The 17,000-nt window shown below is 42.5% G+C and overlaps 1 protein-coding gene across 3 annotated transcripts; it reads right to left on the bottom strand.

Moving 5' to 3' along the window:
* Positions 1–3,307: 3,307 nt before the first annotated feature.
* Positions 3,308–8,877, bottom strand: LOC132866422 (uncharacterized). 3 transcript variants are annotated; one of them, XM_060899183.1, is made up of 8 exons: positions 7,906–8,875; positions 5,186–6,814; positions 5,034–5,085; positions 4,836–4,945; positions 4,692–4,737; positions 4,389–4,591; positions 3,895–4,054; positions 3,308–3,676 (listed from the first exon to the last, which is right to left on the bottom strand). In XM_060899183.1, exons 2-8 carry the CDS (start codon positions 5,444–5,446, stop codon positions 3,462–3,464), a joined length of 1,047 nt encoding a protein of 348 aa, XP_060755166.1. In that variant the 5' UTR covers positions 5,447–6,814; positions 7,906–8,875; the 3' UTR covers positions 3,308–3,461. The 3 variants fall into 3 exon arrangements, 2 of the variants coding, with proteins under 2 accessions (XP_060755166.1, XP_060755167.1); XM_060899184.1 differs by having other exon boundaries at positions 5,186–5,492; positions 8,425–8,875; XR_009650566.1 differs by having other exon boundaries at positions 3,506–3,676; positions 4,389–4,737; positions 5,186–5,370; positions 5,449–6,814; positions 7,906–8,877.
* Positions 8,878–17,000: the final 8,123 nt, after the last annotated feature.

The raw sequence follows: 17,000 nt of genomic DNA, 5'->3' as shown, positions 1-17,000 counted from the left end.
CTGATCCATGATCCCTGGTATGCAGTAAATAGGACCAACACCGTAGTATGAAAAACATCCCCATATCATGATACTTGCACCACCATGCTTAACAGTCTTCACTGTGTACTGTGGCTTGAATTCTGTGTTTGCAGGACATCTGACAAACTGTCTGTGACCCTTAGACCCAAAAAGAACAATCGTACTTTCATCTGTCCACAAATTATTACACCATTTCTTTTCAGGCCAGTCAATGTGTTCTTTGGCAAATTGTAGCCGCTTCAGCACGTCTTTTCTTTAACAATGGGACTTTGCAGGGGCTTCTTGCTGGTAGATTAGCTTCACATAGACGTCGTCTGATTGTACCAGTACTCACAGGCAAGTTTAGATCTTCTTTGATCCTCCTGGAGCTGATCATTGGCTGAGCCTTTGCCAGTTTGGTTATTCTCCGATCCATTCGAGAAGTTGTTTTTCTTTTTCTTCCTCGTCTTTCTGGTTTTAGCTGCCATTTTAGCTGAACAGCCTATAAGTTTCTGCACTTCTTTGTAGGTTTTCCCCTCTTTTATCCATTTCTTGATTAAAAGCCGCTCTTCATCAGAACAGTGTCTTGAACGACCCATTTTACTTGGTTTTTCAGGACCAATGCAGGACAGCCAGCATATGCAATGTCAGTTGCCTTGATCCTTAAATAAGGACCCCCTGTTAACACCTTTTTTTTTCACAAAATCAATGCCCTCCCTAATTGAACTCACCACTGCTATTTTTTTGAACACACCCCTTTCAGCTAATCATTCAATTTCACAGAATCAGTAGCATGCACGGCAGGCCTGTTGGTTTTCTATACCTTTACTATACCCTCCAGAAACTTGCTTGCGGTGTAAAGGTTGAAATTTTAACAAAAACAGTGATTTATCTTGCTACTGTTGAGGGACTGCTATTATTTTGAACATAACTGTATATACTGTCAGTGTTTTCCCCAGAAAAAAATTAAAGCCCTAAATTCTGGCATGATAATACACAGACAATTGAGCGCCACTTTGAAATCATTGAAACACTGGTAAAATCTACCCTATAATCATGTATCTAAAACCTCTGAGACCCGTTTTAGATCCATGATTATAGGGTAGATTTTACCAGTGTTTCAATGATTTCTGACCTAAACAGTATTAATGTATACACATTTGAAATTTCACCTTAAAGTTCAACATACAAGTTAAACTGTTTTGTTATAGATTACTGAGGTATATGACAGATTTTCAATCTACGGGGATTCCTTAATTATCTCTGATCAAGTTGTGTCGTAACAAAAACGTGCATGAAAATATGAACAGTGGTTTGCTCCATCTTATGCAACCCAATGAAGAGAATCGATCATCATGACCTCCTGTTGATCACAAAGGGATCTGAACCTCAGAACTGCCACCTTAAAATAAGTTGCTGTATTACTATAACTGTAATGATTTAGAATGTTTCTGATGCAATTACTGTAATACATGTAGAACTAAGATACACTGAAAAGAAAAGTAAGGCAGCTGCATATTATAAAGTTTAAATTTTGGCACTTTATTAAATGGACTAGATTAAGATCAAAACACATTTAAAGGGAAAGAAAACTTAATACATTTAAGTTTGCAAAAAGATTATGTACCGATAAACATATTCATGAAGAGAATTTGTTAAGTGTCAAATGTAGCATCATTTCGAATAATAATAATGATAAGCGTATTTGGCAGTGTGATGTCACTGTGAGCCTTTAAGAAAAGAATAATCCGGAGCTGCCTTTTGTTAAATGGATCCCAGTGACATAACACTGCCAAAAATGCTTATGATTATTATTTGAAATTATGCTGTATTTGACACATTTGGACAACTTCACTTCATGAGTGTTTATAAATACATAATCTTTCTGCAAACCCAAACTAATGAATTAAGTTTTCTACTCCTTTAAAGCAGATTAATTCTCCTTGGCTTTTGCTTGGCCCAATGTTGGGCAACCCATACCTCAGTAGCAAAAATTGTGCGGGTCGAAAGCGGCCCGAGTAATCAGAAATCACTCGGCCAATCTCCAGTTTGAATCTAGGCCCGATTGCCCCCCGAGCACTCAACTTTAACTCGGCCTGATTGCGGAACCCCGAGTGAGAGGACAGAAAACTCCCGCCCTCAATCTTTGTTTAGGTTTATTCCACCATTTTTCTTTTCCATTCCTACCAAGTTAATACTAGAATTCCTAAGCAGTCATTCTTTATAAAATGTTAACTGAACATAGGCTAAATCATAAGCAGACAGTTTCCACAGAACGACTGTTCACCAGAGCAACTATTTGTACCAGATTCGATTGCCTCAATCCAGTTAATTGAGAACTGCAGACAAAATAAACCAGCCCTGACAGATCATTTCAAATGTGTATTCCACTTGGCCCACAACTTCATCCCAGATTTAGATTTTGGCCCATTGTGAATTTGAGTTTGACACCCCTGACTTAATACGTATTCTAGAAATGGCACCCTTGGTACCAGTACTCTTTTTTAACCCCATTAGTGGAAGTGAACTTGTGCATTAATGTGGTTTCCTTTTACACTTAGACTAGGGATGTTAACCGATGACCGTTTGACCGGCGGTTGACCGAATCAACGTTAACCGGTTAATTTTTTTTTGGTTGTCGGTTAAAAAAAAAAATCGTTTTGAAGCTGCCGATTTTGGAGCGGAGAACCTGAAATTCTGTGTTGTAAATGCTTGGGGCATGCCATGCGGTGTAAGGACAACGGCTGACAAATCAGAAACACCCATTCAGTTATGTCCCGCCCTCCCGCCCCAGTTGAAAACAGCTGCCACTCGGCAAAAGAAAAAAAGTGTAGACACAGGCTTTTTAGCTTACAAATTACTATTCTGTTTTTATTTTTTTAATTATTATTAGAAGGCACATCGAGTTTAGTCCTGCCTTGGCCAGTGCATTCTGAAAGTATGTTTCGGATGCCGCCTTTTTCACGGCTGAATCATACAGATCCGATTTTTTTTTTTTAAGGGGGGCGTTGGAGTGTCTGAATAATTTCATCAGAGTAAATTCTGTATTAAAACTACTAAATAAGCAAATGCTGTTACAGTCCATGAAACATAGGAAGTATGAGAAGAAAACAGTAAATCAGAAAGCTGCGCACATTTGCGCAGCTTCCGCGAAAACGTGCGCAGCTTTCTGATTTACTGTTTTCTTCTCATACTTATACTTCCTGTTTCATGGACTGTAATGGCATTTGCTTATATACAGAATTTACTTTGATGAAATTATAATCAGACACTCCAACGCCCCCCCTAAAAAAAAAAAATTGGATCTGCGCGATTCAGCCGTGAAAAAGACGCATCCGCCGTTTGCATCCCTGTTTAAACTCATAGGTTAACCGACTTTAACCGGCTAATGAGGCTCGGTGGTCAGTCAAGATTTTTTTTAGTTTTCACCATCCCTAACTTAGACATTTATCAATTCATGTTCAACACAATACTATTAAGATAGAAACAATGAGAAGACAGAAAATGGATTTGGATTTACATTTTAATGAATTTACGATGTGTGCGCGCGCGCGTGATCTTGCTCTCTGGCTTCTGCCACCATCTCTGTCCGCGGCAAGTTGAAGCCATCTAATGATAAGGATCTCCATTTCCTTATCTGTTGCGGCTTGGGTGAGAGTATTTGAACGGACTGCATCTGGAAAACACAAGAAGAGGATAGTATGATACTCAGTGTAACACGGTATGATACTCAGTGTAACACTTGTGTCACTGCAACCATCTGGATCAGTCGTTATGTTCATTAAGTGGTGCATGTTGTATTTAAGACATGAGACATGCCAGCAGTTTACTAACAAGAATAAAATTGAAATAGGTTAGCATATTGAGATTTATATTATTTATACAGTGACTCACCCACGATCCCATTTTTTAAAAGCAGGCCTTTAAAGGCTACTTTTTGATTCGCCCCACTCCAGTTTGTACGTTTTGCCAGGGAGGTGTCAATTGTTCTTTTCAGGATACGCCAGATTGTATCTTTAAGTGACATGCCCCCCACCGTTCCCAGGAGAACAGTCTGAAACAAGACATGCATCTCAGTTATTTAATGAATATTACATTACAGACGCTTTTATCCAAAGCAACTTACAAAAGACATATATAATCAGCAACATACAATGTGTGGGGGAAAATGGAGAACACAGGCATAACAAGGTTGGTGCAGATGAGCAGGGTTTTGTTTGTTAAAGTTTTGTTAAAGAGAGAGTCTTCATGAGCTTCTTGAAGGTTGAGAGAAATGACCTTAGTCTTTTAATGGCTGATATCTTGTTCCACCATTGGGGGAATAAATCATGGGTGAGAGTCAGGACTAACTTTTAGGATTTAATGGATTAATCAACCATTTAACTCACCAAGTTCTTCTTCTTCTCCTCCGTCTGTAAGATTTGCTCAAGGTGTTTAAGGTCTTCTGGTGTCTTGAGAGGGAGCCTAAACTCTCTTGGGTCAGGAGCTGCCCCACTGACGCCAGTGTTACTGAGCTGTTGTAGCTGCATGAGGATTAGCAGCTGGGTCTCCCGGATGGTGTTCACTTGTAAAAGAATCTCCCTTTCAAATGCTGTTAAAACATGAGAAAAAAAGGCGTAAAGGATTATTAGCAAAACATGGTACGTAGTTATGTCAAGGTAAAAAGAGAGCGATCACTGTATTATTCCTGCCTGAAGGTTGGGCATCAGGTGACTGTACTGCAACTTGCATGGTGTTCTAGAAGAAAAAAAAAAGTTAATATTTTAACCTCATCACACATAATATCAAGGTGATTGTTTTCCCATATGAACTATAGAATATTCAATTTTTCTTACTTGAAAGCCAGCTTGGCCGGATGACTGACAACTGACTGGTTGGCTGGACACTGGGCTGTAAGTGGGTACAGGCTGTAAACCGCTCGGCAGGTCTGTGGGCCCTGTGATGTCTAGAGTAGATTAGTAGCAGTAGATTAGTAGCAAAAAAATGGTACAAATGTCAAGGTAAAAAGAGAGAGATCACTGTAGTATTCCTACCTGTAGGTTGGGCGTCAGGTGACCTCGTTTGTACTGCAACTTGCATGGTGTTCTAGAAGAAAAGAATAATGGAAATGTTTTAAATTCATCACGCGTAATATCAAAGCAATTTTTTTTCCTGCATTAACTATAGAATATTCAAATTTTCTTACTTGATAGTCGTTAGTCAGCCGGCCAAACTGGCTGACCAATTGGCTGGACGCTGGACTACAAGTTGGTATAGGCCGCAAACCGCTCGGCAGGTCTGTGGACCCTGTGTTGTCCGGAGCACACAGACCTGCTGCGGAGCTGTCTACGTCATGTACAGCGTCATCAATCTGGTCAGCATTCTCAACATCTTGCAGTAAATTAAACACTGATTTCACTGCCTTGCGTCTAAGATTAGATTTTAATGAATGTATGTGATTATCCATACCTTACAGCAGGATTAATAGAAATTAGCTGAGAGAGAGAGATTACCTGAGTGAGAAAGAAAGGAAAAAAACATTAGAATGGCAGGGGAATCATGGAAGAAAATAAATACACACATTGATTTTATCCATATACTAAGACAATGACCCTTAAATAAAATATTTTATTGATACAGTAGATATATAATTTCTCAATACAGTCTTCTGGTATCGTGTAGTTTTTGTCTTCTATGCATAAACTGTGGCAATAGACGAGTTCACAAACACGGCAACGCGCAAGGAGTTGTGGGAAAGGTCAAAGGTTAAGGCCTCATAAACAAGCGGAAGTAGAGCACGTCAACAATGGCGGAGGCTACAGGCTCGCTGTGGGGACACTTGTGTTGTCGATTGCCACAATGGACGTCGACTGCTTGAACAGTGGATGCGAGAAGACTGTAGTGTACATTTAAGTGAGTGTATACAGAAAAAATTATGGGAATCCAAGCACACAGTTTAACGCAAAAGTTCGTTTATATCCCGACCTTGTCAGATTCATGTTCATGGACCCGCCTTGATTTTCACTCTCGCCGATAATCATTGTCTGTATACAACAATCTTGATTTTTATGTGCCTTAAAATGTAAAATGTTGGTTGTAATAAAAATCTGACAAGTTTCTGTGACTGTAGTTCTTACACCAGCAATGACTACTACTACTAGTCCCAAAATGATGGAAGCCTTGTAATTTACATTAAATTTTAATTTTTAAATTTCACAGATTTCACAAAATGAAAAGTAAATGGACACAAAAATGAAACATCCTTGTCTACTATTAAATATACTAAGCAAAGAATAATGCATTTCACATATTCCCACTACCTTTTGGTTAACAGGAGTAGATGTTGATCAATTATATTTCCGTTTTAATGAATTAAAAATTTTGCAAGTAATATTTTTACCACATATAATACACGGTTAAATACATAAAACACTAACACTACTAGTACAGCTTAATACATGATAAAGTAATACTAAATGGTATAAAAACACAAGTTCTGATGAACTATTGATAAGTATTAACAAAAGACCTGCATGCGAGTTGTTCACCAGTAACATTACAGTTTAACAATCTGAGCAATTTGAACATAACCAGTCATTATCAAGACAGCAAACATCAAAGCCCACACCCCCCCAATGATACCACTTATAGCACTGATCACATCCTACGCTATTGTCATCATTTTCTGTTATGTCCCCACTGTCCTTTTGGGTCTTTCTTCGCCTGGTCTTTTTGGCTGCTGGTTTGTTCCTGCCTTTCGGTGGAGAGTCAGGTTTGGGCAAAGCTGATATAGCAAGGTCAGCTGTTGAGGCAGCAGGCTGAGGGTCAGATGTACCTGAAGAACATGACTGATAAGTATAGCAAGTGATACTAGTACTGATGCAATAAAACAGACGACTGTAATCTGGTAGGCAGCACGACTTATTTCTCCGTGTCAGATATAGAACTATAGCCCTATTCGCACGGGATAAGTATTACCTGTGGACCTCTGGTAATTCGGAATAATTACAGAGAATGTCTGAGTTCTTAGTCCCGTGCGAATGCGCCATGTCCGTAATTTGCCAAGTAAAAATTCCGCCGTGAATTACCTACTGTGTTTCAGCAAAACACAGACGTCCAGTGGTAATACAAGTCCCGTGTGAATGCGCATGTCTGTGTTTGTAATTATTAAACGGGCGTCTCTTGTACTTTTCTGGAGTGAATAATGGAGGATACGGGCGAAATTTTGATAAACAGCATTTCAGGGGCAAGTGGTAGTAGGCCTATCCCGTATTTGAACCAGATAAGCAGAAACAGCTCCAAGAAGAACTCCAAGAAGAAAGCACGAAGAATCTTCAACTGGATGGCTTGTGTGGCAGCATATGGTAAGGAGCCACGCTAACCCCCATGACACAGCAATACGAAGATATTTTGGTTAACGGAAGGAAGACAAATGTTCGTTTAGCAAAATACCCGGCTATGTGTAAACAGCGCCATAAACTGCCTGTTCACTTACATTGTCATCTCGAGACGGTTTTCATTTGCAGTGACCCCGCCTTCTCATTTTGAGAGCGTGGAGCAAACATACTGCATCCCTATCATATGCGTTTCCCCTCTCTTAATTTGGATACAGTGCTATTCTTATGCCTACTGTGTTTTCATCCTACCTTATTAATGCACCATTAATGTACTACAGTAATATGTTGGCACTTCCAACATGCTACAACTGTACTGATTGTCACAATCCGGTCACAATGTCTGTAAATTCAGTGAATTACAGACTTTTGCTTATCCCGTCCGAATGCGCCACACAATAACACAGAGGTGCGGGGGTAATTGCGAATTACCGGAGGTCCATAGGTCATACTTATCCCGTGCGAATTGTACATAAGAGTCGTTGACCTGTCAAAAACCGCAGTGGGCGTGGCAGTATCACCGGGTACATACCTCGAGTTTTCTTCGTCTTCCTTGGACGGTACAGGCTGGATTTTCAAAATATCTGTGGCATATGCAAGCGCCCTTAACTCTTCTACTCCCATGGTAGTTGGCAATCCCCGTTCTCTCATATGCCTCTGCAATTCTGCCTTCTTCCATAAGGCGTATTTGCTAAGGTTTGGCTTGTTTGCCGCCATGTTTTCATCTCCGATAAGGCCTCGACCTTTGACCCCCGCGCATGCGCGGCGATGTGTGTGAACTGGTCTATTTATAACACGCGTTTGTTAATAGCTCATTGCTTTACACGCAGGGTGTAATTATACCAACTGAGCACAGGTCTATTAAAATAACTCAATTCAGGCTCTCATTTCCGATGAAGCTCAGCTCTATGTGGCGCTCCATCAGGCCAGGGACGGTAAACTGCTCAGACTCCCCGCGGTAAGCCGCTAGTCACTGCTACCCTGACCGACAGGAAACCGCTAATGCTTGCCAAGTCCTTCGCGCCATTAATGTATAACTGAACCAACTCACATTTCCCATTTTATTTTCTTCCTCAGGTCAAATCCCGTGCTCGTAAATAACACACTACTGCACTTAGTGTTGCCACCTGTCCCGGTTTTTCCTGATTGTCCCGGATTTTCATGGTCTGTCCCGGAAAAAAAAAATAAAAATCCGGGACACTGAATGTCCCGGTTTTTTGTACATGATGGGCAAAATGTGTATTTCAACTTGCAAGCCAGCTGAGAACCAGTTTGTTTTTCCATAGCTCGCCCGTGCTAAGCGCCACTAAGCGGAGCCACGTCATTACGTCGCTGTATACGTCAGTTACGGCGCTACGTTTACATAAACCTTGGCGCGAATATCAAAGCAAAAACACGGAAGAAGCAGCAGTAACAACAATAATAATAATAATAATAATGGATGACTTCGCGTTTGTACAGCTGCTGCTTCTCGGCGCTTAAAAATGGCGATCTTTCATGGTCTTGTTATTGTTGTTGGTATTAACAACTCCGCCCCCCCGCTGACGTAAGCGGTTCTTTCCTCTGGCCCAGCAGAGAGTTGGTGCTAGCCTGGAACCGGCTTGGACTGATAAAAGAAACAGACTCTCTGTTGCAATGGTGAAGGCTGAGCTTCAAGTCAGGCTAAACTTTCAGTTGTCCTGTACTGAGTTCAAGACATTCATTGAAAATCAGCCAGGACTCATAGCAGCAGCAAAGAAAAACACCAAATATAAATGGAAGATTAGGTAAGGTTTTGGTGAATTAAATGAAATAGTGTAGTGTAGTAACATACTCCTGTATGTACTGTATGTGCCAAGTTATATCAGTTACATGTCCTCCTATGTATTTGTTTAGCCAAGAGCAGCAGAGGCACAGGCAAGCACAAGCAAAGCACACACCACACTCTAAGCAATCAGGTAAGCTGTTTGACACTACACCTTACACTGTTACATTCAGGTATTCTTAGATACAATGAAAAATTAGATTATTTATTTTTATTCCACATAAGCAAACAAACAGAACTTAATTATGTATTTCCCTTTTACCTGTGCCCACTACTGCCCCCAGGTGTCCACAACCAAAAACTGTTGGAAATAAACCAAAATACTGAAGACCTAGCCTAGTAAACTAGACCCACCCGCCTAGCGGCCAAAAATATTTTTGCCTAGCGAATGGGTCTAGCCTCGCACCATGTAAACAAAAACACTCCGGGCATCAAATCGTGCCCGCCAATCACAACGCAAGGTTTTTGTTTGGATTCTTTGGGCGGGCTTTTGCAGGAGTGACGACAAAGCTGCGCGACGCTGGAGAAAGCGCAGCAGGAAAGATGGCTACGGCTAGTGAACAGCGCGCGTTTGACTCCGCTTTGGAATCAGTTTTAGAAGAATTAGACTTGGAGTTTTCGTTGAAACATGAGCAGGAAGAGGCTCTCCGCTCATTCCTTTTCAAGAAGGACGTTTTCGCTGTTTTGCCGACCGGCTATGGCAAAAGTCTGATCTACCAGCTGGCTCCGCTCGTAGCCAAAAGGATGGGGCTAGTTTGTGCAGTACGAAGAATTAATAAACAGCTTTGAAACATTACTTTTTGATTGTTTCTTATTTTCCCGTTATTTTAAATTTAAGGGAAATTATTTCACCAAACACCACTAAATAAAAACTCTCAAAAACAGTTTAAGCAAACCCTTGAAAAACACTTGGGGAAAAAAAATGTGTATGTTATGTATGTGGTACAGACTCCAAACTTGTGGTCATTATCTCCAAACTTCTTAATATCTAGAACATGTTTATTAATTAATACGCATTTTGAAAAATTATTTATTTCAAGGTCTCCCCCACTGCTTTCTGTCGCTCTGACTACGTCACAGTCACTGTTGCGCTGATTGGTCAGACCGTTGGCCTATACGCACAGAGACAGTTTGAAAGACAGCGGTTTGTTCCTCCTACCCGCTTCGGAAATGTCTACGGATCGAGGCCAGACTAAATATTCACATTTAGTCTGGCTTGCCAGGCTAATGAAGACCTGCTATATTATGTAAAGCAATTAACTAAAATAACTAGCAAAAGCGTCATTTTTACTAATTAGAGCAATACAGTTTCAGCGTAGAAGGGCGATTTTTGTCTTGGGTTAGATGTGTGAAGGGCGCCGTTGCTTACAAGCAAAAAGGTCGATTGGATGATCGAAATGTCCAGGATTTTTGTCAGACACAGGTGGCAACCCTAACTGCACTGCATTCAGGATCCAAAGAAGCTAATGAGCCCCACAGTCCGCCCTGAGCTAACAGCCACTGAGCTAAACCGGTTAGTTCACGCCAGTTGAAGCCCGTTTCATAAACATCTTCCCCAACCTGCACTGCTGAACTCCACATGATAAAGAATTTCCGGTTGCTGTTGTAATTAATAATGGCGAGCTGCTGTTTAAATTACATTTTATTCTGTCTCTTCATTTCATCTGGAGAAAGGAATCCAACGAACAAGAACATATTTCAACGGCTAAATCATAACCGACATATATCAGCAACAACTCGAAATATTAATGTACAATGTTGTTGGAACTCTATTGTTTCCACTTTTTACAGAAATTTTAAACAACATTTACCTCACCGCACCAAACTGGCTTCACCACGCGGGATCAGGAAAAGAACGAGTCCCCTGACGTCACTGTGAACCAGTCAGACACACCGCTTAGTGGCCAGTGTTAGTAATTACCAGTCGTGCACGCCGCCTAGCGGCCAGTGTTAGTAATTACCAGTCGTGCACGCCGCCTAGCGGCCAGTGTTAGTAATTACCAGTCGTGCACGCCGCCTAGCGGCCAGTGTTAGTAATTACCAGTCGTGCACGCCGCCTAGCGGCCAGTGTTAGTAATTACCAGTCATACACATCGCCTAGCGGCCAGTGTTAGTAATTACCAGTCAGACACACCGCCAAGTGGCCAGTGTTAGCAATTACCAGTTATACACACCGCCTAGTGGCTAGTGTTAGTAATTACCAGTCATACACCCCGCCAAGTGGCCAGTGTTAGTAATTACCAGTTATACACACCGCCTAGTGGCTAGTGTTAGTAATTACCGGTCATACACGTCGCCTAGCGGTCAGTGTTAGTAATTACCAGTCACACACACCGCCTAGCGGCCAGTGTTAGTAATTACCGGTCATACACCCCGCCTAGTGGCCAGTGTTAGTAATTACCGGTCATACACCCCGCCTAGCGGCCAGTGTTAGTAATTACCGGTCATACACCCCGCCTAGCGGCCAGTGTTAGTAATTACCAGTCATACACACCGCCAAGCGGCCAGTGTTAGTAATTACCAGTTATACACACCGCCTAGTGGCTAGTGTTAGTAATTACCGGTCATACACGTCGCCTAGCGGTCAGTGTTAGTAATTACCAGTCACACACACCGCCTAGCGGCCAATGTTAGTAATTACCAGTCATACACATCGCCTAGCGGCCAGTGTTAGTAATTACCAGTCAGACACACCGCCAAGTGGCCAGTGTTAGCAATTACCAGTTATACACACCGCCTAGTGGCTAGTGTTAGTAATTACCAGTCATACACCCCGCCTAGCGGCCAGTGTTAGTAATTACCAGTCATACACACCGCCAAGTGGCCAGTGTTAGTAATTACCAGTTATACACACCGCCTAGTGGCTAGTGTTAGTAATTACCGGTCATACACGTCGCCTAGCGGTCAGTGTTAGTAATTACCAGTCACACACACCGCCTAGCGGCCAGTGTTAGTAATTACCGGTCATACACCCCGCCTAGTGGCCAGTGTTAGTAATTACCGGTCATACACCCCGCCTAGCGGCCAGTGTTAGTAATTACCGGTCATACACCCCGCCTAGCGGCCAGTGTTAGTAATTACCAGTCATACACACCGCCAAGCGGCCAGTGTTAGTAATTACCAGTTATACACACCGCCTAGTGGCTAGTGTTAGTAATTACCGGTCATACACGTCGCCTAGCGGTCAGTGTTAGTAATTACCAGTCACACACACCGCCTAGCGGCCAGTGTTAGTAATTACCGGTCATACACCCCGCCTAGCGGCCAGTGTTAGTAATTACCGGTCATACACCCCGCCTAGCGGCCAGTGTTAGTAATTACCGGTCATACACCCCGCCTAGCGGCCAGTGTTAGTAATTACCAGTCATACACGCCGCCTAGCGGCCAGTGTTAGTAATTACCGGTCATACACTCCGCCTAGCGGTCAGTGTTAGTAATTACCAGTCATACACACCGCCTAGTGGCCAGTGTTAATAATTACAGTCATACACGCCGCCTAGTGGCCCGTGTTAGTAATTACCAGTCATACACCCCGCCTAGCGGCCAGTGTTAGTAATTACCAGTCACACACACCGCCTAGTGGCCAGTGTTAATAATTACCGGTCATACACCCTGCCTAGCGGCCAGTGTTAGTAATTACCAGTCATACACGCCGCCTAGCGGTCAGTGTTAGTAATTACCAGTCACACACACTGCCTAGTGGCCAGTGTTAATAATTACAGTCATACACGCCACCTAGTGGCCAGTCTTAGTAATTACCAGTCATACACCCCGCCTAGCGGCCAGTGTTAGTAATTACCAGTCACACACACCGCCTAGTGGCCAGTGTTAATAATTACCAGTCATACACCCCGCCTAGCGGCCAGTGTTAGTAATTACCAGTCATACACCCCGCCTAGCGGCCAGTGTTAGTAATTACCAGTCATACACCCCGCCTAGCGGCCAGTGTTAGTAATTACTGGTCATACACGCCGCCTAGCGGCCAGTCTTAGTAATCACCTGTCATACACGCCGCCTAGCGGCCAGTCTTAGTAATCACCTGTCATACACGCCGCCTAGCGGCCAGTGTTAGTAATTACCAGTCATACACGCCGCCTAGCGGCCAGTGTTAGTAATTACCAGTCATACACACCGCCTACACGGTGGTGTAGTGGTTAGCACTGTCGCCTCACAGCAAGAAGGTCCGGGTTCGAGCCCCGTGGCCGGCGAGGGCCTTTCTGTGCGGTGTTTGCATGTTCTCCCCGTGTCCGCGTGGGTTTCCTCCGGATGCTCTGGTTTCCCCCACAGTCCAAAGACATGCAGGTTAGGTTAACTGGTGACTCTAAATTGACCATAGGTGTGAATGGTTGTCTGTGTCTATGTGTCAGCCCTGTGATGACCTGGCGACTTGTCCAGGGTGTACCCCGCCTTTCGCCCGTAGTCAGCTGGGATAGACTCCAGCTCACCTGCGACCCTGTAGAACAGGATAAAGTGGCTAGAGATAATGAGATGAGATGAGACACACCGCCTAGCGGCCAGTGTTAGTAATTACCGGTCATACACGCCGCCTAGCGGCCAGTGTTAGTAATTACCAGTCATACACACCGCCTAGTGGCCAGTGTTAGTAATTACCAGTTATACACACCGCCTAGTGGCCAGTGTTAGTAATTACCAGTCATACACACCGCCTAGCGGCCAGTGTTAGTAATTACCAGTCATACACACCGCCTAGTGGTCAGTTATCTGGGTTTGAGGTGCTACAGTGACCTGAGGGGCTGTTTATGTTTGTGTGTGTGTGGTGGTGATGGTGGTGGATGTGAATGTGTAAAAGAAAAAGAGAAGACATCATAAAACTAGAAAAGCACTCGGAGAGCGCAGACCTCCGCCAAGCAGCTCATCTCGCAATGATAAAGAATCCTTTTAAAAAATCCTGGATCCAGAAGGTGATCTGGATCACCGCCAAAATTTAATGGATTGTTACCGGTACTTGTGCCCAGTCACACCTCTGGAAAACATTTCAGAGCAATCCGTTCATAACTTTTTCCGTAATGTTGCTAACAGACAAACCAACCAACAAACAAACAAACCAACGCTACCGAAAACATAACCTCCTTGGTGGAGGTAAAAATACATCATCCTGTTCTGTTCACTTCTCAGCGGTTTTCTCATTTGTTGCTTGCAGCAATCGATATAGATTTCATAGCAATTTTATACTCATAATATTATATTCATTTTAAAGTACTTCATATCTATCCCATCTTTAGCACAGTGATTGTATAAACTAAATGCATGGAGAGCAGGCTTGCTAGCCTAGTAAACTAGACCCACCCGCCTAGTGGCCAAAAACATTTTTGCCTACGAGTGGGTCTAGCCTCGGACCATATCAACAACAACACCCCGGGCATCAAATTGTGCCCACCAATCACAACGCAAGGTTTTTGTTTGGATTCTTTGGGCAGGCTTTTGCAGGAGTGATGACAAAGCTGCGTGACGCTGGAGAAAGCACAACAGGAAAGATGGCTACGGCTATTGAACAGCGCTCGTTTGACTCCGTTTTGGAATCAGTTTTAGAAGAATTAGACTTGGAGTTTTTGTTGAAACATGAGCAGGAAGAGGCTCTCCGTTCATTCCTTTTCAAGAAGGATGTTTTCGCTGTTTTGCCGACTGGCTATGGCAAAAGTCTGATCTACCAGCTGTTTACCCTCCCCCACTGCTTTCTGTCGCTCTGACTACGTCACAGTCACTGTTGCGCTGATTGGTCAGAGCGTTGGCCTATACGCACAGAGACAGTTTGAAGACAACAGGTTGTTCCTACCCACACCCTTTGGAAATGTCTACGACCGAAACCAGACTAAATATTCACATTTAGTCTGGCTTGCCAGGCTACAGGCTTGCAGTACTCAAGTCCGCCTCATGCCCTAATTTTAAGGACTCGTGACTTAGCTTGGATTTGAGCACTGATGACTCGGACTCGTGCATTAACTGCATTCAGATTCGTAAATTGAAGACGAGGACTGATTTTTTTTCTTTATTTTTTGTAACATGCCATAATTTAGTGTAAGATATTTATATCTACATTAATTTTTATACTAATTTTGTGCAAGAGAATGCACATTCACCTGTTTATATGTCGTGTTCAGGAACAAACTAACATTAATGTCGCTAAAATGCCTGGAGAGACGCCGCGAGGATTGTCCGCTTTGCTTCTACAGACTTCTCATGCTGTGGGGAAAAAATGCACTGCTATGTGTTTCATATGTAGAAAAACTATCGAGGAGACGACGGGGACAACCTCGAACTTCAATTGCCATTTGGTAAGACTCCACCCAGAGAAGGAAGTGACACGCTATGTTCATTGCTCTGTTATAGTGGGCGGGGCTTGCTGAGCGATGAACTAGCTAGTGTTAACCCTCTCTCATGTTATTTGCTCTGCTGATAGTGGGCGGGGCTTGCTGAGTGATTAACAACTTTTTATCTGCAGCCTGTTCACTAAAATGGGGCAGGCGAGCAGGAACGTTAGTCCAGCACAGTAGCAGAGACGCTTTCACATAAAGGCAACAACAGCCACTGTCAAATGGTGCAGATGGAGTCTTGTTCTCGGACTCGACTCAAAATTTTCTTTAATGACTTGGACTTGAACACTGGGGACTTGAGACTGGACTCGGACTCGAGGTTTAGTAACTTGACTGTTGGAGAGAATCCCAGAAAACCTCCCAATGGTACACGAGATGGCAAAAACTTTGCATTTTTAAATTCAGATTTATTTAACTTTGTTGCTCTCCATTTCAAAATTACCCAATCATCATCATCATCATCTAAATAAAATTTTTAACATAATTATAAATTATTAGTATTTTTCATGTTTACAGGAGAAACTTCCTAGCGCATAATTTTGAGGTGGAATAATAAGTCCCTCTTTAATCACTCCTTATACAAAATTGTTGTCAGTTTAAATTTTGTGAGCCATTGATGACCCTTGAACCTTCATTTGCAAAGCTTGATGTATGCTGAATCTTTGAAGGTTTTGTGAAAATACAGCATTAAAGGCTCTCATTTCCAGACCTACTGCAAAATTATAAAATTCTTTTTTTTTTTTGTTGCTGATGAACAGAAAAAGAGGTTTTGATATTCTTTGGCGATTTTGTGTGCTAATGCTGCTTCCTGATGCGCATCACATTTCACAGTTTCCTTTTTATAAGATAGTTGATGACTCTTTTTTTTTTTTAAATCGATAGACATAGAAATTCCAAGCTTCAAATCAATGGAATAAAACAGGCAAATTATTTTTAGTACTGTAAAAAATGTAAAATAAGTGTCATTTCTCACCCAAACGAAAAAAAAGTTATATAAATATTATCTAATGAAGAATTCTTACCATCCAGCACTTTTAGGATCACTTCTTGATGCGTGTCAATGCCAGCTCTCTCTATTCCGCACCAGTACTGACCCTCGTCTGACTTCATCAACCCCTTGATACTGACGGTAAATCGAGGTCCTCTGTCATATAGAGAGTATCGCCCCTTCTTGGCTATCTTCCCCAAGCCTACAGATCGGATGAGGACGTCTTTGTCTCTACACTCACGTCTGCAGAAATATTTTATGTTTGTTGTGGCCCATGAGTGTGAACAGGTGAAGTTGAGCTGCTTGTTCTCTGCGCCCTTCAGCCTAAGAACAGCCGAAACAGCTGGAGAGATGGAAGAAGATGCAAACTTGTCAATGGTAAAATGTTCTGAAACATGAAAAACTAACGACTAGTAGCAAACTCACCAAAAAAGAGCCAACCGAAGACATGAAGCTTCATCCTGAGCATTATCAATCCGACACAACAACCAAGTGGGAAGTTA

The sequence above is a fragment of the Neoarius graeffei genome, chromosome 18, assembly GCF_027579695.1.
Source record: "Neoarius graeffei isolate fNeoGra1 chromosome 18, fNeoGra1.pri, whole genome shotgun sequence".
NCBI lineage: Eukaryota > Metazoa > Chordata > Actinopteri > Siluriformes > Ariidae > Neoarius > Neoarius graeffei.
The sequence above is the reverse complement of the archived record's forward strand: the minus strand, read 5'-3'. Positions and strand labels throughout refer to the sequence as shown.